The sequence below is a fragment of the Mizuhopecten yessoensis genome, unplaced genomic scaffold (assembly GCF_002113885.1).
Source record: "Mizuhopecten yessoensis strain PY_sf001 unplaced genomic scaffold, ASM211388v2 scaffold4535, whole genome shotgun sequence".
In the NCBI taxonomy this organism is placed as follows: Eukaryota; Metazoa; Mollusca; class Bivalvia; order Pectinida; family Pectinidae; genus Mizuhopecten; species Mizuhopecten yessoensis.
Genome location: NW_018405595.1, coordinates 115,557 through 143,248, shown reverse-complemented (window position 1 = coordinate 143,248; position 27,692 = coordinate 115,557). Strand labels below are relative to the sequence as shown.

Sequence of the window (27,692 nt, the reverse complement as noted above, 5' to 3'; positions counted from 1 at the left end):
TTTCATTATTTTGTTAACTACTGTCTACTTTAATACCTAACTTGCCCTCACTACGGAGGGCGAAAAAAGGGCGAATGCAAAACTGCAGCGAAAAATTCCCGATATTCATTAGTCTGTTATAATGACTGAACTGAAATATCGACATCAGCAAAAAGGGAAATAATTCCATTGCACTGACCGGCACAGAAACATTGATATTACCTTAAAGTACAGTGTTTTTATAACATTCGTTAGAATGGAAACATCGGTAGTCACAGAGAGGGGAGTTTAGTCTATTTAACCGTATACTAGTCTGAACCGAAAGATAAACATCAGCAGAGGGTGCACTATAGTAGATTAACCTCGTCTGGAATTAACCTTTGATATCATCAGCAAGTGCTGTACCGTTTATTACTCCCCATCGCAATACACTTTGATTTCAGTTATACATGCGGTATATGTGTGGGAACACTCCTTTGCGATAACATGATTCAAACAGTGCCGTATGAAGACTTGTAGAGCCATCGAAAGCTGATATTTCTAGACGAATGCACATCACTCATATTGCATTCGGAAGGATCGTTTTAGTTTTCATCAATAGTTTGTTTTGTTTCTGTTTCCATTCTTTTGGAGCTTTCTTAAAGCGTTGTCTTCATACAATCGAAGATCGGGTCTGTCATCGAAAACCTTTTATAATACACGGCCAAGAAACACTCTATGACGATGCATTAGAACAGACGTTTATCAGTTTTACATCCGTTGAAAAAAAAAAATATCAAGGCTATCCATTTTCATAAATATTCCATCAACTACCATCAAACATCGAAAACAGTGTTTGTTTTGTTCAGAATTTTACAGATATGCACAGAGAGACCAAACAATCCACACTTCGTTATCAGTATTTTTAATGCATTTCATAATTGCAGAATATTAAAAATACTGATATGATGTTTAAAAGGTCCTTGAAAATACAAGTGCATTGTTCTAGTGGACCTGTTGAACGCCCGCTAAAGGCAAATGGCAAACAAGTTAGTGCAAATTTGGAAATGAACTTGTGTAATGCTTGCCCGCCTTTAAATTTTAAGATACTGCTGGTGAAACGTATCTTTTTACGCATTAGGAATATGGTAATGGATCGTCTTGACCGTTAATAACTCACGTTTCGCAAAATACATACCCCCACGTAAATTACACTCGGAATCAACTGCATCTGCCATTTGATTTATTTCCATGACGTCAAAACTTTGCAAATAAGTCAATTACAAAAGCCTCATCGCAGAAAGAAGTAATCGCAAACACCAAGTCATTAACAGTATCATAGATAAGTAAAACGAGTGAGCCAAAAGCGGGCAAAACAAGCCACGCTTTTGGTTAGGCAACGTATGTACAGCAGATAGAGAGGCAACTTTACAATTCTGAATATACGGGCGTACATTGATCTGAAGACTAAATTGACAGGAATGTTTGTTTTTTTCCGGTGAATACATTTAATAGATTTCATTTGAGCCTAGGGATGGGGACAGACGCAATGCGTTCAGACGGCTTCTATAGAAAAAGTCATATCTCTGGGGAAGACAAACTCGCCCTATCTGCCAGTTGTCTGAGTACAGGAACTGGCGCAGATTGCTAGAACAGCCAGACTATATCTCATGGAGGGTCAACAGGGGAGGTCCGATCTAATAGTGTTTGGTAGACTATTCATTATTTTCCCTGTTGCCTGTCTGTCGTCAGCCGGGTTTCTTTGTACAGTTTTAATACGAAACGTGTCATTTCTAAAGTGATGTATATGCATGTATCCTAGTCTGTGAATATCAAAGTACAGTTTGGCGGATCTTCGTACCAAATTAATAACCTGCATTGACCCTCATTACTTTGGTGATGTACATTACCTTTGTTATGTTATGGGAACAGAAGATAATCGCCTACTATTTATATAGTTGTGTAATATAGACCAAAACCATATGTACGAGGAGAAGTGTTCCCTATGTTAGTATCTTACCGATCAAGAGGTACATGTACCGAACCTTTGTATATGATGAACGAGGCATTTTTACCACGGATGATCATTTGCATAAGCAATGTTTTAATCATTTGGCTTTTATTTTACTTTTTTTTTAATTGTAATAAGGCACAATATCAACAACGAAGTTAACAGTCATTGATCAATATATACATGAACAAAAGTCTTTCTAAACTAGTGAATACTATGCTTAGTGTAATACCGTTTCTTAAGTAAAACCAGTATTGCTTCCGATTCGTTGGTCATTGTAGATATAGTACCTAACGTTTTTTTATTAAAGGCATTATTACAAAATACAAAACTCGTGGTATTTGGATTACCTTATTAATCCTTATGTAACTTTCGTTATATAAAACAATAAATACACTTGGATTGCCTTTTATATCTGAAACAGATATAATACAAGTTGTATCCTCGTTTTAATTATGTGCATGAATAAGTTCGACTTACATGTATGTACAATGCATCTTGTTATGATGAAGGTGTATGCACGTTTGTGACACAAATGTCCTAGTTCCAGTGACAAATTGTGTATGTTTATATAATACATAGCTATAATATGTGTTTATCTGATGGTCGAGACCAGGAAAATGTAATACAATCTGCCATAGAACAGTGTGTGTTTGTATGTATGGGTTGGTATAGTGGAAGACAACCAGGAAAAGTCAAGACCTTCTGTTCAATACAACAGTTTGGTCCATTCCTACACGGTAGCTGTATATCGGCAATTCGGTCTCATGTGTGTTCTAAATTATTCAAATGTAAAGAATATCACCACCATAAATTGGGAAGGTTGTATACGACAACATCCCTTGGAAGATGGTAGTACTTCAACCATGGTGAATGGCCTATAATCTCACTTATACGTTTCACCCTATTTTCCTATATTTGTTTTGACGCTTTTAGGCTATTTATCGAATTTACTTTGGCAATTTTACCCACATGTGTTCAGTTCCATACACTTATCTTGTACTGGACACACAGGATGTTTTGAAGCCATATATCGAAACGAAGGATGTTTTGTCAGAAAAGTGCAGTGCCTATACATGTACAAATGTACTATAACATAAACTTGAATAAAACATAAGTTTTTGTCTTGATATGAAAACCCAATCAATTAAATATTGGAATGAGTCTTGAACCAATTTCAAGTCAATACAGATGTCTTCTCTGAACGATAAAACGTTACTATTTTAAAGTAATTTGATTTTTTTTAAATGAAAACAAATAGGAAAAATAAACCTAAGTATGAACACAAAGATAAACTAAAACCACTTGCTTTAAAAGACAGTACTCATGACTAACTCAAAAACGAAGTAAAAATATCATCAACACCCATAGTTGCGAATCAGTAAACACTGCACGCGCAGAATGTACAATTAGATGGCTTCGTCCGTATGAACTAATCAATGGCTTGGCTGTTTCTGCTGCGCAATCCAATTCTAGACCAGTTGGATATGTGTTGTTATATAATTGCAGTGCCTTACACTGAAACAACAAACTATAAATAACAACAGGATTGGCGTTTGACTGCTTGCATTTTGAAGAACTATGAACGTATTTCGTCTTTTAATGTCACTTTTTGGTGTCATCGTAATCATAACAGGATTTTATTCAATTACCGAGTACAACTACAAAACAGAGTTTGTTGATAAATGGTTAATTGGTAAACATTTTACAATGATGCAGTGAAAGTTATATCAGTGTTACATTGCAACTCTACTGTTTATTATGTGTACTGGGGTCATAAAGATAATGGTTGACTTTCATCGTAAATATTAATGATCACCGTACATGCTAGCTCAATTTAATAGTACTGACATTTATATTTACCAGCCAGGCCAGACGATATAACTCCGATCTTTAAAAATGTACTATGTATAATGACAGTTTCCCATAATTATCGATATACTCTAGTGATACATGTACCTGAACAAAGGGTTAATGTTCCGGCATTTCTATTTTTAGATCTCGCTTCAGAAATGCAATGTAGATTAATCATATACCTTGTATGAATTATTGAATGCGAGCATTCAATAATTCATCATTGTTGATGTGTTCCATGTGTGGGCGTGGATACACATACTGGCTTATACAGTTCCAGGAAATTATAAATGTTGTGTAGATATTCGTAGATATTTGACTATCTAATGGTGCTACAATACATATCGTGAATTACTTACACTTTGTGATCAAATTATTGATTCTATCTACTAATCAAATTAAATTTACCAACAGAATTCGAATTGTGACGTCATTAGAAAACATCGATAAATTGCTATTGACATGAGAAATGGATGAGCTTTTTCAGTGCGTTATTGAAAGTCTCCTTGATATGTTGTTGATACGTAATGTGCTTGATGAGTTTTGTTTATTGTTTAAGAAATAGTTCACCAAACTGCTGGTATAATGATTTTTTATACACGCCTTATTGTCAAATACTCCAAATAATCAAGCTCTCACTGAAAAAAAGGTCAATTTAATTCGAAACCTCAAGCAACATTTGGACAATAATTCTTATCTGTTATAGGCAAGATTCTTGAATCGGTCAAAATAATCTTGCAAGACTTCAAATGTCAATTTTTACTGATCATCTCTTCCACAAAGCGTTTTGCAGATAGCCCTTATCAAACATATTGTGAAAACTTTAACTTATGAGAATTATCTGCAAGACTGCAGTATTCGGATGAGACATTTGGTTCTCTTCTTTATGTCAGTGTACTTTTGTCGTTGATACATCGTTGTCAGTAATCCAAAACAAAGATTTTTTTGAAGTGTTTTCAGACATTCATATTAAAATCAAATTTACTTTTTACAAGTTATGAATCATTTGAACGCAAATGCAATAAGTATTAGTACAATATTTCATATGCATTTGGAGGTTTTCAGCTTAAAGTTATTTATGACCACCAATTTTCTTTTTATTATGTTTTGCAGTGTTTGAGCGGATTTTGCAATATTGTGTGGTGGAAACACTTTGATATTAACCTCATATTGCTTGATATGGCTCGTCGATTTTGTTATATTTGTTAACATTACATTGGTTTTAGTGTTATACTTTATTCTATTTACATATAACAAGTCTTGACAACATCATATGTTTACTTTTACATGTTTAAAATATTATAACTATGCTTTTAAATCGTCCTTTATTGATTCATTAATTAGTCAAACAACCAACACAACCATCAGTCAATATACACCAATGAGAACATTTTGATAGCATACTACCTCAGCTTTTTTTCCCGATCACTTATTTCATTTGATATATGATTGAATCTTTGTAAACAAATAAAACATACCGTGAAGTAAGTTCAACCCAATAATTTTACCACGCCAATAGCTTTTGTGCAAGCCAACAATACAAAAAAAGTAGCTTTTAATGGTTAAACATTTGGTGTTTCTGGTTTATATATATAAGTACATGTACCAGTCAGAAGGTTATAGTCATGGTATTACTGATGGCTTCGATATTTTGTTCGGTCATGACGCAACTTCTATGGTCCATTGCAATGCATATTGCTGGCTTTTATCGTGTGGAAAGTTATCGCACCTATAATTACTGCTGCTCCCTGTCTTACTCTTTATGAATGGAATACCAGATGTTTGTACAGGGCGTATACGTTCATTTTCACGTGCGAAACAATAGAGAATGCATGCACACCCATGCAACGTAAACACGATTAAGGAGCACATAGCGTACCAGGAATATTTACTAGAAGAAGTTCAGGAACTGAAACCTTTAGTATGATACACATGCACATTCTCAACGGCAAAATGTTATGAACATGCTGTAATTATTCCTACATGTTGAAAACAGGACTTTCTTTTATAATGTATTGTTAGCTTATCAATCAGTCATTTTTCCCTCTCGAAAACACTCAAAAACTTTAAACTTGTTTGTTTTCCTCACAGAAAATTAAAAAATATATGTATGAACAAATTAAGAAATCAATGAAAATGCAACATGTACAATTAAGCAGTGTAGGATTTGTACAAACTGGTGATAATGGTGTCTATACATTAATCAAATAGACACACGAATAATCCACAGACGTCAATCACACGTGGCAGCTCTTTATTTACATTTCAAATGCCAACGATGTTTTGGCATCTTGTATTAATATATTACAGCATGTGAGATCATTAAAAGCATGTACACGTGTGGTTACTTAAGCAGAACATTCCATTTCTTATTTTCATCGGTTTTTATAGACATACAATATAGTATATTGAACGCATTCAATGATGAAGTGTACAGAATAGCCATCGATTGCTTTTTTCTTTTTGTCTTTTTACTTATATGAATGATAAGCTTTTTATGATATTTTTTTTCTTACAAAGCAAAATAGTCATTTATGTTCGTGATGTCGTTGCATACATATGTGTGTTACTTAGACAGAACAGGATGTGTTTATATGATGGAGTGTTTTACAGCTCCGATGAAATGATATCTTGAAGACGAAATCAATGTTTATGATGGATTGATATCTTTTACTTTCCTATTAAGATAGGATTGTCAACTCATGGCGTTGCGAGTTAAGGAAATATCGATCAGGGGTATGTGATGAATTATTTTGATAATTAGTAACAGTATGCAAACAAAAACCGTTTCTTTTAAAGCATTTCTTTTTCCCCGTGCGAGCATGTATACTATCGTAACATACGCTTACAATCGAAGATGACTCTAACTCATGGGAAGGATTTTTGTTATTCTTTGTTAATGTTATCTAAATCATCGCATTGTCAATATGTATTTTGGGACGACAGATTTTGAAAAAGAATGAAAACACATGGGAAGACATAGGAAGAAAAACATCGGTAAATCGCAGCAAACCGCTACATGCTAGCTAAGTATATATCTTTTTAACAACGAACATCAAAATATCTAGTATGGTATCAATAACTTTATTTTTAGTGTTCGCATGTCATATCGATCTCAAAATTTCATTGCTTTCACAAGAAGGATCCAGTTGGCAACAGCACACCTAGTGTACACCTTATCATATGCTTTGTATTGAATAATTCGACTTGCGTCTTCACTATCGAAATCACGTTAAATTAGCGTCACACAGCATCGTCCGTAACTTCTTATCCTTTTGTTGGTATGCGTTTACTCGATTATCACTTTTAGTCAATAATATACCAGTTTAGTGATATTAGGAACGTTTTTATCGTTTTCCTAGTGTACCAATGGTGATGTTCTGTGTACTGAAATTCTCTAATTTGTCAATAGCTAATTTTAAACCAACACCAATTACTGAAACAATACATGCTGATGTTTTGTACAGGTTTCTGTTTGGGTAATAGGCAATCACCACGAATGAATTTCCCTGATGGTCCTGTCAACGTAGCTTTGAGCTTATATATATCCCTTGGAACTTTCTATAAATATTTATAGCTTGTTTTTAGGTTATCCTTCTCTAAATCGAAGTAATTATTTTAATTCATGTTAGAAATCCCAAAGAGGGCACTATCCCTGATCTTTTGTATGTGCTTCATTAACTATTCATCATAACATTCATGTATGAGTACCATAAAGCTAGCGCTAAATAAGGATTCGGGTCAAGATACCGTTATTTTAATACGTATAGAACAAAGTGGATTTAGATCAGTATTTAACCATTGTTAAAGGCACCAATATATGTAAATTGATTACTTACATATTTTAAATCGTGTTCTGCAATATATACAAATTTGGCAATATTGATATTTATGCATATGCGACTCCACACGAAGTGTACACCGTGTGAGTTTGGGAATAGGTTATCAGGGGTCCAGACAAGTGTTGTGCTATTACAATGGCCATGCATCAGACGTTGCGAGTCACGGCGGTGCATATTGTCTATCTCGGTAATTGTTTTTTCTAATAGTTCCATTCTTTATGCGGTATGGCCGTTTAAGATGGCATCGTGAAAAGCGTTGTTATCGTGCAACAGGCATGTATGCTGGTACATATGGAAATGCACTCATATCGATTTATTTTTCTTCTTTCCAAATAAGGTTTCGTGATTCTATATGATAATCACTGATCCACAGATTTGCTTTTCGTATGCAATATGTACGTCTGTACGTGTTCACTACTACACGTGTTGTATTGATGTATTATAGATTTAATCAGAATATTCCTTTTGTAAAGTTATAATTAAGAGACGTAAAACAGGACGACCTTCCAGGAATGATTCATAATTGTGAAGACTGACGCAGAGCGTTTTGTTGAAGTCATCAATGCATTGCGTCATTCTTGTAGATTTAACGGCTGCTGCTCAGTTCTTAGCAGTTGGGTCTACTGCCTAGTATTTACCATTGACCAACAATTGCATGGAGAATGTCTGTGATAAGAAAACACAGCTGCGTTTCCTTATCCTTTTATTTTCTTCCAATCGATAAGTTGGTGACATTTATGGTGATTTCTGGCGACATTTGGCCAACGCACTAACCGTTATTGTCTCTCCGGCTTTCCCTTAGAATGTTAACTGCACAGTGAACAAATTCCTCTCCGTTTTAGTGACATTGTTGTGAGACAACTATCAGTGTGTTTAACTATGGAATGGTATGCATTTAAATACATTTATAACACGTTCTGTTAGAGATTTAGTAACGCAGAGAAAATTTGGCATGATGAACAGTAATAAACAAGTGTTAGTCAGTGCAAGCATTATCAAATGTATCACAATTCATTAAGTACTGACTTAGATGAGATATAGCTTCAGCGATAAGCAAAACCTACATGTTTTGAGATTTAAGGAAAAACACAGGTAACAAAAACATGTAATTTGCATATTTTATCTCATAATAAATCAATAACACTATAATACATACAGGTATAACATTTTATGTATAATTCTTGCAGTGTCGCTGCAAAGATAACACTGGAAATGCAGATTATTTTTTTACATGTCAAATCAACTTTCAACGATTTCTCGTTAAACTTTGCTGAAGCTTTTAATACAGGTAATCTGTTAGAAGAACGAATTTAGCTTCGAACGTCTTAACCTCCATTTGTAAAGCACATGACCCTGAAATATGAAGCTCCATGCCGGTTCGCTCTGTCAAATTGCATTGGAACGCCTGTAGGTAACCTGAGGATTTCATTTTGAACTGTATAGTCTAACATTACCGACCTGGTTAAACGTATACTTGTCTGCTGAAACATCCGGTTTTATCTCAGGTGGGGCTGGCGGGAAAGGTCACTCTATCACGAATGTCTAACAAAATATGACGATTTTTAAAAGATTTTTGATGGTAGACCTTGGCATAAAATGGTATGGCGTTGATGTATGGAAGGTGTGATACATGGATAGGGGCAAAGCGATACTGTACAATATAGAACGTTTGCTGTGTGACTAAAATCATAAACAGACATACACAACTAGCACGCGCACTTTATACTTTATGTCATTGACGATTCAGCATTTATTATTAAAAACATAATCATTGAAGCAGAGTCATTTATATATGTCATAAAATATCAAACACTCTTTTATCTCGACTGAAAGAACAGGTTTATATTATCGCTTTGGAGGTAATTATAGATACAAAGTTGATGAAAATAGCATGACAAACATATATAAATTTCCTGGTAAATCGACAGAAGTCAATACTGACTGTGTTCCTGTAAGACTATGGCAGTTTCCGGAAGTAGTATTCTTGGAAGTTTGTTTCATCTTAAACACATGCGCTTACTAAATCTAAAGTATAAGGCCATGATGGGGCAATATTGGCTCACATGCTTGCATTGAAGTCTAATATTAATAGGCCAAAACAAGTTTAAAGTGAAACACGTGATGAAATACCACAAGGGTCTGTAGTATCTCACTTAAAATCCTGTATTCTAGCTTGGTATCTCCTTCGGCACAGGGACATAAAAATTGCCCTACGGTCCCGTAGGTTCTCGCTGGTTATCAATTTTTACTTTTGGTTCATTGCAAAATTGCATACCCCATGAAACAAGTGCCTGTATTGGAGCATATTGTGATTGAACGTTTTCGGAAGATATATTATTTAACGGAATAGAAGAACTGGACATGAATGGTAAGGTGTATTCTTCTTCTTACCCCAGACATATGGCTTATTGAATATTTTAAAATTGAATATAGGTTTAAAGATTTGGAATGTCTTTGAAATTGCTTTTGTCCATATGCGCATTAAAATACTGACGCACTATTTTTCGCATCTAAACTAGATAAGCAGACACAGCCTTTATTTTTTTACGTGAATTTTTAACATCATCAAATTTGACGTCACTTAGATTGACTTCTCATTAACAAGTTATTCAATGGAATATTGGCCTGAGTATATGATACTATGTAGCCTAATACAAACTATTGTACGCACTGTATTGGAGTTGTGGTTTTGCGAGTGTAGTCAGTTGTGTAACTTGGTTAGAAACGTCGACTGGGTAGGTTACAGACTCACCTCACCGTGAACATATCACTACCACTTATAACAACAATGTAAACAAACCAATGTGTGCTTCATGTAGTGTATGTATTACATGGGGACTTATCGTCCTGGTTTGTTTTCCTGTTTTTAATATATTTTCAAACCGATGAGATATTTCAGAAATCTCGAAGCACAGAGGACATAGCTTTCCTTCTCTAAGGAGCGTGGTACGGAATCATGCCATTTATAATACTGACTTATTGTTATACTTTTGAAAAGGAATTCTTTCGTCCTCGTAAAACATGTTTATTTAAGAGGAAACAAAAAATATGTTTCCCTACAACAGGTTTAGTAATAGAATATTTCGTGTGGTTAAGGTTTTACATTAAACATCGAATGTGCCAAATTTTAGCTTTATTACTTTTGAGTTTATAAAGGTGAGACGATTACTTTTTCTAAGGGTGTATACATGGTTCAAAAAGGTAAGACTGTAATTGACTTTGATCAATCTTCAATCCTGGAACATGTCTTCCGGCGTATTTTCTTAATAAACCATTTGCTCTTCAACGATGGTAATGTAACATGTTTCATATAAACATGTGATGCAAACATTCACTTAACCATTAGTATAAAACAAATATTAAATTCTATGCTTATTTTGTTATCACGTGTCATTCGTAAATTTTGTACCGCGTTGACTCGTTGTATAAGCTTAATAGATAGTCTTGAAATTCCTTTGCAATTAGGTTTTATTACTCCCATTGTCTTCTCCATCGGATTAAAGATAAAACAGCCCTAAGTGAAATGCGGTGGCTGACACGTCCTGTCGATTTTAATTCTCGCATTTAAGCCTAAAGATGGCATTGTCGTAGAAACAATCAAAAGGCCAGTTAAAAAGGAATCCAACATGTCAGCTATCATTCCTGAAATAGCTCAACCAGGAAAGATAACTTTATCACCTTTATATAATTCACTTTAATGTGAACGATTGACTGTCTAATCCGGTTGAGGAGGATTTAGAAGTTCAGAAGTTGAAATTGAATTCAACTGCTATAGCGTTTGATGGGATATGAAGCTATTTAATGTGGGCTGTTATCTCGCATTTAATACTCATTGGTTTTTCCATAGGCCTGGTGTTTTGAGTCTGTATATAAGCTTCTTAACGAGTCGTTGTTCTATCGTTTTGTCTGTAGTACGGAGAGTGTATATCAGTGTACCGACTGCACTGTTGCCGAGTCTCACAATGCACGCAGATGTATACGTTTTAACCACATCGCTACCGTATTATGCATTGCATCTTCCTAAGTCATGTTTTCTTATTTTTCCTTTCGTTATATAACATATTGTGACGTCAGACTTCAGACGATGGACATGACGTCATGAAATGGCGGGGTCAACTTGATGTCATGTCAGCAGCGATGTAAAAGACTCAAAGACGGTCAGAGAATGTTCAAAATTTCGCGTATGTCCTTTGCTAAGTGCTAAAATAAATTATCAATTTGTTTTCATATGTTAGTTATGAAACCGGTTTTGAAGTTTAATGTTAGTCCGGCTGAGACTATTAAGACTTTCTAAATTAATATTATAACAAATTAACACAAATGGTGACTCATTTAGGGTCCTATATATAATAGGGAGATAATTGAAACAAACTAAAGATAAAAATGGGTGACTATATTTGTGTTCAGAATCCACATACCACTACCAATAGCTGTAACTAAGTGTTCGAAACTGTCTTTTTCCAGCGTGTTTATAACAATGATTAATCTTTTCTGAAAAGAAAACCATAGCTTGCCGGACTTTTATGAGAATAATAAAGATGTTATAAATAAAATGTAATCAACAACAAAGACATATAGTGCTAAACCATGGATTCGAACCCAAAGATTGGTGTACTTTCGATTTAACCAAATGAGCGACTTTGTCAACAGAAGTGACCTGGTTCAACTGTGCCAAACGGAAGTTAAGGGGAGATAACTGTATGTAGTTAAAACACAGTGCAGTGGTACAGGTATCATTAAGATAACAAGATACAAGAAACTTCATTTATCGTCGCATACAGGTAAACAAGGAACATTAGCTCTTGAGAGCTATTATTGCGCCAAACACATATATTAAATAACAATAACATATTCTATTACAAGCAAAGGGAGATAATCAAATATATTAATAAAAAACAATAATTATCATCACAGAAAAAGATAGTATACATATCTCAGGTTTCTAAGTGATTGAGAGTCCCCTGCCTACAAAGGCCCACGGGATACATATATAAAAAAGTGATAATTAAATGTGATCACAGATAAGTAGTGTTCAGAATAAGTAAATAAAAGACATACATGTTGTTAATAGTGAATGAAAACTTGTATATCACACAAACATTACTTAGGACTTAGGATTAAAACAGTATGAAGTGGAATATACTATATATATATTAAAATGCTAATATACAAATATTTAATAAACATCAATCCGCCTGAAGAAGCCCTAGAAGGTAGAAAGGCCTAGCGGACGATCTGAAAAATTTGTTTTTATTCTATACTATATATATATATATATTAAGACGGAGGTTAAGGGGAGACCTCTATATATATATTGAGACGGAGGTTAAGGGGAGACTACTCTATATATATTAAGACGAAGGTTAAGGGGAGACTACTATATATATATTAAGACGGAAGTTACGGGGAGACTACTATATATATATTAAGACGAAGGTTAAGGGGAGACTTCTATATATATATTAAGACGAAGGTTAAGGGGAGACTACTATACATAAGTAAAATACAGTATAGTGGGATACAAAGATCCTTAAATTATCTAATTCCTTATTTGTTGTATTTCATACAATTTGTTTTAATGTATTATTGCATGGTTATGACTGGAGAACAGGTGTTTAGAGTATACCGGTACTGCTGTCACATGTTGCTTCGTATAAATCATGGTTAGTGCATTGTGTCACTATTGCAAGATATGGCCATATAATATGTATATGCAACATGAGTATATAATCTAGTTACTCATGTATAATTCGTAAACGGTTCGCCGTCCTTTGTATTTTTTTGGAACATGCATGACATTTTGTTTTGCATTGACTATCCATTAGCGAAACATCGCTAATTGCCAAACATATGGTCGTTTTAATGCTTTCTGGCGGTTAGCAAGATATGAACAGATGTGCTTAAGTACATCGACAAGGGCGCTGTTACAGTACTGGTGTACTTTTATATATACATACAGCCGCTCTTCTTTCTCCACATCGAATATAACGTTTTATCAACGTATTTGTTTTGCTTCTTTGCAATTGATTTCTAAGAATATTAACTTAACCATATAGCATTTCACCAAAAACCCGACGACATATATCGTGGTTAATTTGTATATATTTGAAGAAGGCACGTGTTGGTTATTGAAGAACCGCAGAAAGATTGTCGATGTGAGGCAAATTTTACATAATTGGCTTATGTGACTACACTTTGTAAATAGCGCAAACTTCAATCACTTGTGTGCCAGGTAAAAGCAGAAACAACACTAATCAAATACCAGTCATTGGCGGCATCGTTTGGAATAATGTATAATCTCATGATTAAAAGCATATTCCCTTTGTCCCAGGTCGATGGCAGTAGAATGCATTTCCTGTAGTTGACAGGAGCTACAAGTACGGGTGTCATACACAGCGCACAGACGTCCACTTACTGAATCCTCGGTTTAAAGTTGTTGTTTCTGTGCTTGTCTTTATATTCTTCAATTGGCTATATACCATTGACGATGCAGAACAGTATAATAACTTTATAGTTCGATAAACGTGACCAATGTTCCACCTGTTTGCCCCTGGCATCACCTATGAGTACTAGACGGACGAAAAAGCTGTACAGTGCAGTATAACTCACATCTGGCATACTGTATATATCACATGTACATGTACCAAGTTTCATAGGGACAATCACCTGTCTGTTTGTGTGTTCCGTTCATCTTTAAACAGCAGGAATCCAGTAACAAATATACTATTTCATATTTTGTTACACCACATGATCATCTAGTTCTATAGTGACTGATGAAAAATGTATAATCGATGTCTTGTATAAATATGTAGCCTACGTTAATATTTTATAGAAAATGTCAGCTGCGTCCTTTCATCAGCGTAGCCAAATTGATGAAAGATATATATTTCAGCATTGAACGATGTGCAAAGACTGTCGGAATTCATACATTATTTATACTATCTACATATCATTGTAATGCCAACAAACAGAGTCATGAAAAGATTCACGTATCTAGCTCTTAATCTGATGGGTGTTGTAATGATATAAAGATATAACATGCCAAACTTAAATAGGTACAGGCATATCTAAATAAAAGTGTATATGTACCTGACAAGGCAAGACATTACCATAGCATCACACGGATTACCGCTTTGAACATTTCTCAAGACGGAGACATTTATTACGGAGTCAAGTGAGTCTATTTGTCTATATTGTAACGTGTTTGCAACTTTTCGAGGGTTGTTTGTGGAAAACATCGGCCGTAGGTACATCTGCAGGTATCGACGCATGGAAAATATCACGTCATGCTGGTGTACGTGGGTTGGTTGGGATTAAGTACAATGCACATTTATATATCTTAATTATAATTCGGTAGGTTGTTCATCTACAGAAAACATTGAGTATACTTATTGCAATGCGTTAATGTTAATGCGTTAGTATTGATCATCTGCATTCCGTTTTACGAATATGTTATGCACGAGTGTAGCTTATTTTGACGTCGTGCTCAATAATCAGAAGAAAAAAACGCATTTTGTTTAAATAACAAAGTATTTAGACTCTTTGTCATTCTTACATTTTATTGAAAGGTTGTAATACACATCGGTATTAGATAGGTACATTTAAACTCCTGCAAATAAACGGGAAATAAAAGGTCTGCTGTATTCCACTACATGATCATTTGAATCAACTAGTGTGGATCCTCTTGCGTACATAATCGTCTTCCTTTATGGTCTTCACTTCGGTAATACTGGTGAGACCAAACGTTGTACACTGTAAAACTTAGGTCAATGATATTTCCTTTGCCTATTCTTTACTTTAACGTTTAGACTTTGATGTCTCTCTTGAAACACCTTTCATACTTTCGTTTTCCATCGCAAGTGTCTACGATCATATTAGGTTGTTAGGCTGAGCTAAGAATGACATTAAAAAGTTGGATGTACATTCAGCTGTAGGGTATAACTAGATGCAACATATAGTTTAGAGTTTGTACACTGATTTGATTCAATCGTTGGCGCATTTGTACATATATGTACTGTTCCGGTATGTTGTGTAGGTATTTACTTCCTCCTGATAGTAAAGACCATATGGTAACGACAGTCTTGTGGAATGTGTTGGTAAGAGAAGAAAACACAGCCTAAAATTATCAGGTGTTGGACTGGTGACAGCAGATCAATTTTGTATTTTCATTCCTCTCCTAACAGAAGAGACAGCAAACGTGTTTTCACATAAGTCGCTTTATAGCCTCATACAATCATTCAGTTGATCCAACAGTGGTAAGCGATAAACGTTTTGTCTCAAGATATGTAAGGACCAGTGAAATTAACAGTTGACTATGTATTGGCATGATGGTGGGTATGTATAACCCAGATAAACTATACAATGCATTCGACCACTAGATGATGTTTTTCGTGTAGGAAACACGATATCATTTTATATGCTACCGTCACTGTACCCAAATCGGGAAGTACCCAAAACGTGACACTTATGGGAAAACGGTCATATAAACTGTTATTCTATGCGAAGCAGTACTTTTATGTTTACAGTTTTCATTTCATAATACTTTTATGACAATTTAACTGTGTGTAAGCTTTATTGGCTGCTGATTAATGTTATATAGACAATTTAAAGGTAAAAAAAATGACCAAAACAAAACTTTCCCAATTTACGTGCCGTGTGACGCTATCTATTTGGATATCATTTTCAAAAGTCTATTTTATCAAAACTAATGCTAGTTTGGAGAAGAAATTTAATCAAAACCCTGTTTGACCCTCAAATATTTAAAATATGTCTTCTTCTCTGTGCTGATATTGATCGTTTATCCCTTAATATTAGCCAAATTACCGAAGTGTCCCTTTCAGGGTACGGCTACGCCGGTTAGAGGGCCTACGTAACACTGGTGGTATTTCGTGTTTTATTTATAAAACCACGCGCCCAAAATATCAACTTGTAATAGAAATGAAAAGTGGAGTGTATTTATTTATGACAAATGAACAAACATTTTTAAACTGAGATGGCAAAAAGAACATTGATATTTATATAAAAAGTGTCCCGATTTGGGTACAGTGATGTTATAGTGACTTTTTACACCCCGATGAATATATCGTTGATCTTGAATAAGATTCTGTTTCTCAAAATGCAAACATTGGTCTGCTAATATTGTTTCATTAACGAAACATACAGAAAGAAAAAATGTATTAAAGAACAGTTCAATTACTTATTTATTACATAGAAACAAATCAGACTGAAACTATCTCAGGCAACCCCGTTATGTATCCATCTATCACGTCTTTATTTTTATTGTCACAGTAAGTAGTACTGCATCAACGACCAGCCTTTCCTAAAACGTTTATAGATTACAGTAGCATAGCAATATGGGACAAAAAAAGCTTGAGTGTATGGTTATAGACAGGTACACATGTTGTACAGCTGTATTGGGTATAGATTACACTGCATTAAAATAGTATAGGCTCTATATGGAGGATATATGCGGTATTTGTCAAAGCTCAATTAAAAACAGATATGGTGTATACAGATCTTTGTTTGCTTTCGTAATAAGCTAACTCAGGGTTTAACCTAATTTTATTGACGGTGGTTTGATGGCGTCACAAAATCTCCCTTCAAGGACATTTGCAAGTTTATTTTAGTGCTTTAGCAGGCTAGGATACTGTGGCATCTTAATATAGTATATGTAGTACTACTGTCAAATACAACGTCAACAGACTACCTGTTACAGAATGCACAAAGTCCCAATTAAACGTCCATTGACTATGTGGTACAAAATATACCCTGTCCCAATAAAACATCCACGGACTATATGGTACAGAATTCACCCTGTCCCAATAAAACGTGTTCTGCATACTGTATACGAAAAGCCAAAGTGCAGTGGGTATATATGTGAAACTAAATGTATCAGGTGTCAACATAGCGTCTAGTGACTATTTGGTACAGATGGTACACTTAAACGTCCATGGACTTTGTTGTACAGATCATTTCATTTTTCCATAAAACGTCTATAGACTATGTGGTACAGATCATTTCATGTCTCCAGGAAACGTCTATAGACTATGTGGTAAAGATCATTTCATGTCTCCATGAAACGTCCATGGACTATGTGGTACAGATCATCTCATGTCTCCATGAAACGTCTATCGGCTATGTGGTCAGATCATTTCATGTCTCCATGAAACGTCTATAGACTATGTGGTACAGATCATTTCATTTTTCCATGAAACGTCTATATACTATGTGGTACAGATCATTTCATGTCTCCATGAAACGTCTATAGACTATGTGGTACAGATCATTTCATGTCTCCATGAAACGTCCATGGACTATGTGGTACAGATCATTTCATGTCTCCATCAAACGTCTATGGGCTATGTGGTACAGATCATTTCATGTCTCCATGAAACGTCCATGGACTATGTGGTACAGATCATTTCATGTCTCCATGAAACGTCTATGGACTATATGGTACAGATCATTTCATGTCTCCATAAAACGTCTATAGACTATGTGGTACAGATCATTTCATGTCTCCATTAAACGTCTATGGACTATGTGGTACAGATCATTTCATGTCTCCATGAAACGTCTATAGACGATGTGGTACAGATCATTTCATGTCTCCATGAAACGTCCATGGACTATGTGGTACAGATCATCTCATGTCTCCATGAAACGTCTATCGGCTATGTGGTACAGATCATTTCATGTCTCCATGAACCGTCTATAGACTATGTGGTAAAGATCATTTCATGTCTCCATGAAACGTCCATGGACTATGTGGTACAGATCATTTCATGTCTCCATTAAACGTCTATGGACTATGTGGTACAGATCATTTCATGTCTCCATGAAACGTCTATAGACGATGTGGTACAGATCATTTCATGTCTCCATGAAACGTCCATGGACTATGTGGTACAGATCATCTCATGTCTCCATGAAACGTCTATCGGCTATGTGGTACAGATCATTTCATGTCTCCATGAACCGTCTATAGACTATGTGGTACAGATCATTTCATGTCTCCATGAAACGTCTATAGACTATGTGGTACAGATCATTTCATGTCTCCATAAAACGTCTATGGACAATATAAAACAGATTGCTCCATGTCTTCATAGAATGTCTATGGACTATGTGGTATAGATTGTACCCTGTCCCAATGAAACGTCCATTGAATTTGTGAAACAACTACCATTTCCCGAAGCAACATCCGTTTGAGATGTCTATGCGTTTGTCTGTGACGGTAATAGTAGATAACGTCTTTGTGTGAGTGTAGTACGTATTTCATTGAGAACGTTTATGGATACATGTATGAAGTTACATGGCTACACAATTTGCGTATGAAGCATGCACCATTGTCAGAGAATAGAAGATACCGTAGAAATTTAAAGTATATGTAGTATGCAAGACGCAATGCTTGTGATGAGACACGTATACAGTTAAGTTGTGTAAGAAGACATTATCGCTATAGAATCCTTGCTGTTTTCCCGTTCGTGTCACCTACGACTGTTCCGATGGGTAAATTAAGATGTATCGGTCCAAACATGGCTCCTCAGACACTATATTGACCGGTTTATAGCGGTTTTCAATCAAACCACATATTACTCGAGCTTGTAAGGTCAAATTCTCTAATTACTTTCTTTTTCTCCCCTCCCCTGTATTGGTATCCCCGCGAACAAATCCACGGGTTGATACGCTGTGCGTCAAGATGGTCATTTTTCTTCTTTACATGGGTTTAGTAGTGTAAGGTATCGATACATCTCTCAGGCCAAGACGTGTTAGGCTCGACTGAAAACAAAGTGTCTTTGTTGCGAATTGTATAATGAAATTAACTGAAAAATGTCCCAGATCTGACGTAGGAACGTCAACGTAGATCTAATTCAAACTAGGATAATGTCAAATGGATCACACGTAAACCACATTTACACAACACATAGCAAGTCATCCGCACTACAGAACAACGAGAATGGCTTTTGGATTACATAACACACAAGTACAATAATTACAACCATTTTGGGTAACGCACAGATATTCATCAACAAAGAAACATCCTATCGATTACACAAAATGATTTGTATGACATAGGTGATGTCATTGGGATTAAGTATCTTACAACAAAGATAACTTTAATATTCCATTACACTAAAACCGTATTTTCCTGTGGATTGTTCAACAAAGATGTTTAAAACTAATAATAAAGTCATTTGATAACACAGCAAAAACAAACCAACAAATTGAATTGTCATTTTGATTTGGGATACGATTTGTCTTTAGAAATACCCAACAAAACCTTTACAAAAAGGAAAGGCAATGCTGATAACGGGAATACATCACACATATATACATAGTATAGATACTGTTATTTGAATGACGTAGTATAGATAACTTCACTTGGATAACAAATAAACACATAATAAATACAACTGTCATCGGGAATACGGAACCACGGTAAAATCACTTCTATTGCAAACATTTTTATACAGGAGAAGATTAACTCAGCATATGTAATGTGATTTGGACTACTTAAGAAACACCTGTTTCACAAATGGTATTACCACTTGCATTATACATCAAAGAAAGTGTCATCCTGATTGCACAGTGAAGATTTGCATAACAAACATTAATCAAACAAATATGCAAACAATTTTGACTATACAACATATTTTATGTGATTTGGATTACACTAGAAATATAATTATTGTTTTCATTAACGAACAAAAAGCTTTTTGTATAACAAGACAGTGTAAATATCATTTAGACGAAAACTGCATTTGACTGAATGACACATTAGAAGCCATCACCTTACAGTGTGAAGTTGAAGGCCGGGCACGTATGAGATCGGCGACACTGTATCACTCTCCCGCCAGGGAGAATCAATATGCTATATTTGCTGGTAGAGACAGTGGACAAATACGGTCAAACAAGCAGTCATTCTTTTTATGGCTTTGATTAATTATTCCATGAATGATATTGTCATTATATGAAAACCGAAGAAATGGAAATCGCAGTATCTGCACTAACCAAACGTTATCATTAATCTGACTAACATATGTATAATCATATAGAGCGAAACCAAACTAAAATGTAGGTAGTTGAAACGCATGCAATATTAACAAGTATGTTTCTCTTTTTGCAAGTGCTTTTAAATAACATATCAAATTGTGTGTATTCAAAAGTGCTGAATGTTGCACTTGTCTTTGTGTAGTGTTTCAAACCTTTAGCAATTTGAAATTTTCTAAAATATATATTTTAACTTAGTACAAAATGCTAATTTTGACATCAATCTTTTATTATTTTACAAAGATTTATTAAGCAAGTGATGGACCTAAATGAATCAATTTTGATAGAAACATGCAGAAGACCTTAGATCCAATGTATTTCCTCCTCTAATCGAGAAATATTTCCGGCTGTCTTGTTGCAAGACAAATGCGCTAACAAGCACGTCACCCGACCGCCAAAAATTAAGTCTTTTATTTTTAGAACAAAGGAACATTACGTTTTTTCATCTAAAAATAATGATTAAAATAACGTTATAACCAATCAGTACAGAGTTTACAGTAGTAATAACGTCATTTCCTCATTATTTAGATCATTACTCCTCACACAAATTCACCATTCAGTCAATGTTATGTAATGCGATTATAGCATCAATTGAAAACAGCAATATCAACATATTGGTCAGATGAAATATCAGATGATTTTTTTTCTCTTGAACTACCGCGATTTCATTTGTATGTAATTTCGTTAAGTAGATAGGAGAAGAAATAATGCGATGAATGAAGTTGGCTATTGCTGATGGACAAACTAACAGCACATGTTTTGAGAGATTACAGTTAATAAAGAATATGTGCAAGATTCATAGTAACCACTTACCATTATGATCCTATTGAGTAATATTCTATTTTCCAGAGCGATATGGAGGTCGAGTTGTATTTTTTGGTTCGTATGAGTGGTTTGTTGCTTTGCTGTTACTACGCCGATGACGTAACAGTACTTGTCTTTGACCTTGATTGACACGGCTTTTTTCGTCGATGACGTAGAAGACATACTGATCCGCCCAGTCTTATTCTCTCTGTCCTTTTCAAAATGTTGTTCTATCGATTTTGCATTCCTGTTGCGTTTTTTGTTGAAACGTCGAAATTGTCTGATGGTTTATTTTGACGAAGTTCGCTATTGTTAACTCTAGCAGGAACAAGAAGTGCCGCTGTTTTACTGTATTTGTATAGGTCCGCCTTATACACTAAACATTAATTACAGACCACATGGTATCCATGTTATCTAAATTAACTCCCATGGTAAAAAGAGTAGAATGCCAGTTGTTAGAGGTTCACTATCATCTATTATTTTAATTTGACATAACATAACTCATTCACCCCGAAAAACAAATTTGAACTCCTCCAATTTAAAGTTTATAATAGTTTATTATAAAATGTCAGTGGTGAAGGAGTTAATTTCGGACACACCTTGGGATGACGTCACTTCTTAACAGGTAATGATTGTTGATGAACAATCCCAAGAGTAACATGGCGTTATAATAAATAATGATATAACATCATACCAATAACGTTTTTGTTATAGCAATGATATACATTTAAGCGCACTGTTTGTATTACACACACGAATAACATACTAAGTAGATACTCACCCATCCTCAAAATCCAGGGATCACGCTCTCAACTCTCGTGTCTTCTCTGGATCCCCTGAATATGACTTATCAACATGTGAACAGAGAAATCAGTGTATGAGGACCAGCACCCTTGGACTTTGAGGGCTAATGTCAGCCACTTGGCATTCATCACCATATGGACACAAATCGCCAAGGAATTAGATAGAATTTATCTTATAAGCATGACATATGTCCATGCATAAAATGTGATATATTGCGGAGTGGATGATTTAGCATATTGTACGGAAGCCTGGAGTATGATCAAGCCGTCTTTGTAAAAATCAATAAATCAACTGTATAATAACACATATCGACGTGAAAACGCGATAAATGGTGATGTTTATTCCATTGTATTTGTTCTGGTTAGAGGTCATTTGATATTGTTGGTTATTTGCTAATCACGTGACAGGTAAAGCCAGTTATGGTTTGGCGCTACATGAGATTCAAATCAATCTGTGCATGTAATTTCAAATAACACATGACATATCACATATAACAACGGATTGATGCCTATATTGCAAATAACAATCAACGAAATGAAAACTTCGATCAAGTTAATGCCCAGTATATTGTTACTATTTTTACAATAATAAACATTTGGCTACCATACTAAAACAAAATCAATACTTCATATTTATACCGTCAAATATTTCCCTCGCAAACGATGTTAGTGAAACACTTTAGAAAGCCATTTCTCCATCCGTCCAATACTCATAGACATATAATATTGCCCATGTGAGAAACAGGTACATTAGTTTTCTTTCTATTTCTTTTGAACCTGTCAGGTTTACACTAGTTGTACATATACATGTGTATTATGTTATTCTGATAGCATTTTATTTCCGCCCTCTTTGTACTTACATTACATTCTGGGTCGGAGAATAACGTTCCTCATATGTTTTCAGTCAATTTCTTTGGAAACCTGGTGCGGGTCATCGCCATCATGTTTTGCTGCACATGTCTATCAAGCATGCTGTTTCCATGAATTCTTGCAAAGAGGGACGGTATACATATGGATTAACGGGGGATAATTAAGTTAACCTTCGGCTTACCGTTCAAGTTCTGCCAAGTTCGTACATTTATTGCATACTCTTACCTAAACACTTGCAATACACATGATTTGTAAACAGTATGAAAACAAATGGATGCCTTTAGAGTTTACAATCAGGGAATTGCAGCTTTTGTAATATAACGCATTTTAAAACAAGGGGTTGAAGGTAGCAGTGCATGTTTTCTTTTGTTAGGAACTGAATAGCCTACAGTTAGGAAGTGAATAGCCTACAGTTAGGATGTGGATAGCCTACAGTAAGGCAGTGAATAGCCTACAGTTAGGAAGTGAATAGCGTACAGTTAGGAAGTGGATAGTATACAGTAAGGTAGTGAATAGCGTACAGTTAGGAAGTGAATAGCCTACAGAGAGGAAGTGGATATCCTATAGTTAGGACGTGAATAGCCTACAGTTAGGATGTGGATAGTATACAGTAAGGTAGTGAATAGCGTACAGTTAGGCAGTGCATAGCCTACAGTTAGGAAGTGGATAGTATACAGTTAGGATGTGGATAGCCCGCAGTAAGGCAGTGAATAGCCTACAGTTAGGAAGTGAATAGCGTACAGTTAGGAAGTGGATAGTATACAGTTAGGATGTGGATAGCCTGAAGTAAGGCAGTGAATAGCCTACAGTTAGGAAGTGAATAGCCTACAGTTAGGATGTGGATAGCCTACAGTAAGGAAGTGAATAGCCTACAGTTAGGAAATGATTAGCCTATAGTTAGGAAGTGGATAGTATACAGTTAGGATGTGGATAGCCTGCAGTAAGGCAGTGAATAGCCTACAGTAAGGAAGTGGATAGTAAACAGTAAGGTAGTGAATAACCTACAGTTATTTACTGAATATCCCCAAGTAAGTAGTGAATATCCTACAGTTAGGAAGTGGATAGCCTTCAGTAATGTAGTGGATAACCTACAGTTATGTACTGGATAGCCCCAAGGAGGTAGTGAATATCCTACAGTTAGGAAGTAGATAGCCTACAGTAGTGTAGTGGGTAGCCCCATGCAGATAATTAATAGCCTGCAGTTAGGAAGTGGGTAGCCTACATTAATGTAGTGGATAGCCTACAGTTATGTACAGGATAGCCCAAAGCAGATAGTGAATAGCCTACAGTTAGGAAGTAGAAAGCCTACAGTAATGTAGTGGATAGCCTACAGGTATGTACTGGATAGCCCAAAGCAGATAGTGAATAGCCTACAGTTAGGAAGTGGGTAGCCTACATTAATGTAGTGGATAGCCTACAGTTAGGAGTAGATAGCTAGAGGAATACATGTAGAAAATATACGGAGTTAATAAGCGTGCTCAACTATCATTTTTTCTTATCCTTGTTAATTAGATTTCAAACTGTAAACAAACCTCTTCACAATTTGAAAATTGTCTAGGCTACATGTTATTAAATGAGGATATGCTTCCGGGCTTATTCTTTATGTTCTTTATTGCATTGTTTTGGGTTACAAGGGTTGGGAATACGTGTATTACGGCAGAAACATGCATGTACCTAATGGCAGGTTCTAAACGCGTATTAGAAAATCGACAAAACTCACTTGCGTGTAGGAAATAGGACAGACCAGAGTAATGCACACGTACAACGTGAAATGTTTTGAATAATATCGAATTGTACTGATAAGCGATATTTGAAATAAATTACTCTGCAGCACAAACGGTATGCAATAAAAGCTACATGTTTACAATTAAACAATGACATTTATTCGCTTCCTCTAAAATCTTTACCGTATTACTGATAGCACTATCTTAATTGACTTTCATGGAAATACAACGTTTTGTACCGGTGTAAATGGGGTCATATCCCCGGGTTGAATGCTATCGTTTATAATTGCAAGAAAACGTTACCAATTTAGATAGCATTTATGTGTAAAAGCGCGTTCACGTCAAATCCATTGAACCCTACCTGTGTAAGATGTCAATTGTTAATGGATAAGTTTGATTTTTGCTTCGTTTTTTAACATCTCTTTTGGAACAAGTAGAATTTGTACAAGTGAACAGACACATAATTAGGTAAAAATGATGTACTCAGGATGGTTTCCACTTGTGGCTGAGGTACTGTAACGATCAGGAGAGCCCCAAGGACGTAGTGAATAGCCTACAGTTAGGGAGTAGATAGCCTACAGTAGTGTAGTGGGTAGCCCCATGCAGATAATGAATAGCCTGCAGTTAGGAAGTGGATAGCCTACATTAATGTAGTGGATAGCCTACAGTTATGTACTGGATAGCCCCAAGGAGGTAGTGAACAGCCTACAGCCTTCCTACTGATTACCATTAAAGTTCAGCTCAAGCTCAGCTTGTCGTGGACTATTGGTTGATGATATGGGGTCAGGTCTGTACTAATGAGACCGTTCTCTAGATGTGCTCAAGCATGGATTCTGTGTTTAAACCAACTTTCTTGTACAGTGTATCCCCCTTACATGACACGTTCAACAAGTCAGATGATAAGTAATGAACAAAATGCCATTGCTTTATTTATTCATCATTAAGACTGAAAAATGGGTTTCAGCACAGGTTCAGAGTTTGAGTAACAGAACATCAATTTTAATCCTCTCGAAACAACGTAACCCACCCCGATCCCAACATCCCTCTACATGCCCCCACCCCCCTCGTCACGTCCCCATTTCTTCTGATCTTTCGTATCTATTTCAACTTATTATTTTATCCTGAACTGTTGATGTTGTGATGTGTTTGTTATCTGTCATGTTTTGCTATGACCAAACGATTTAGCTGACCGCAACGTTTTCCAGAAGTTTCCATGTTCTCGCTGAGCGGCGAAGCCAAGAGTAGACACTACACTGTGTTACTACAACCGACTTCCGATGTTCGCAATATGGATGTCTGCCAAATAATTAGTTGTCTCATTAGTCAAGTTTTTAATCTGATTGATTATGACGTCTTACTGATAATGTTTCCAGACAAACACTGATAAATCAACGACGCAAAGTTGATTCACGACACCGTCTGGTAAAATTAATTGCTTTTCTAGATGTTATAACAAGACCAGGGTTTTTAATGTCGATCTTCGTGGTGTGGAGTTAGAAATTTCAACAAAAAAGAAGAGTTTAACACGAACTGTGTTTATTATTCATAGTATTCAAACATGTTGTATTAATCTCGATGGGGTAAAATCACACTACATTATTTAAGTCGTAATGACCCATCAATATAGCGCTATGCAGTAGACATTTTACATAAACAGAATTTGTTTTCCTCTATAATTATTTATGACCGTCGAAGCTCATGCCTCTTTTCTCTTGTATACTGTAAAATCAGATATTTTCGTGGGGCCCATGTTCGTGGTTTCCCGACAAAATACCATTATGCCCACTCAAATGAGAATTACTTTATATCAAACATGGAATAACTTCGTGGACCTTTTAATTCGTGGATGAAGATTATCCACGAAGTCAACAACAACAAAAACACGAAAATTAGTGATTTAACCGTAAGAAAACGCGTGAATACCGAGATAGCGAGGACCTAATGCATTATAACAGAATAGCTCTGTGTATCTAATTATTCACCAAATATTTTTGTCTAAAAATACCTTTTCAATGCATCATTCTCCTTGTATTGCGTTTGTTGTATTTTTTATTTTTACTTCATGCTTATACCTTCACAAAAAATCACGGTTATAGCGAACGTAGCAGAAGCTAAATCAAAAGTTATTTGTATGTATTTTATAAACATACTACCATGGGTGGGAGCATTCATTCAAGCTGATACAAATGTGACCTCGGTATGCCCAGTTACTCGGCACAGACGTTCTGGGTTTTTTTTAAGCGTGTTGGGGATGCAAATTGATGAGTTTGATAGATTTGTTTTTCAAATTAAAATAATCACGGTTTTAAATTGTTTATTGACGCCCTTATGTTTGTATATTTAGATAGGTAATTTATTAGTTCCCTGCATCATTTTATTACTTAATTGTATTCTCAAAAATATCAACCGCTCGCATTTGTTCATATGAGATATTCAATACATACATGTCAAAATATATTCATTACGGGCTAGGTTCATATCTTAGTCCGGATTGTTCCTCACGGTCGTGTTGTGGGGAGTATCAGAATTGGCAGAGATTCAATAATATCCATTCTTTACGGTAGATAACCCATTTATGTACATTCAGATGCAATGTACCGTAAGTCAATCAATACCGTTACGCCCTGCTTTTATAGATTGGGGCTCCTTAGGGGAATTCTGTCTTTTGCAAATGTTACAAAGGTGTGTTTTATTCATTTTATGCAGTGTATTGTGTATTTTCAAATTGATATCGTCCGACATGCTTTTTAGAATCACAGCTGATTCACACGTT

General features: G+C 35.4%; 1 protein-coding gene across 13 annotated transcripts in view; it reads left to right on the top strand.

The window, feature by feature from the left end:
• Positions 1–27,692, top strand: part of LOC110449220 (Kv channel-interacting protein 4-like) — a 500,831-nt gene that overhangs the window by 388,561 nt on the left and 84,578 nt on the right. For 2 of the 13 annotated variants that reach the window (XM_021495931.1, XM_021495932.1), the window contains exon 2: positions 17,531–17,533. The exons of the other annotated variants lie outside the window; for them this stretch is intronic. In XM_021495931.1, the coding sequence (XP_021351606.1) occupies positions 17,531–17,533 (3 nt within the window). The remainder of the gene's footprint in view (positions 1–17,530; positions 17,534–27,692) is intronic. 13 annotated transcript variants of the gene reach the window in all.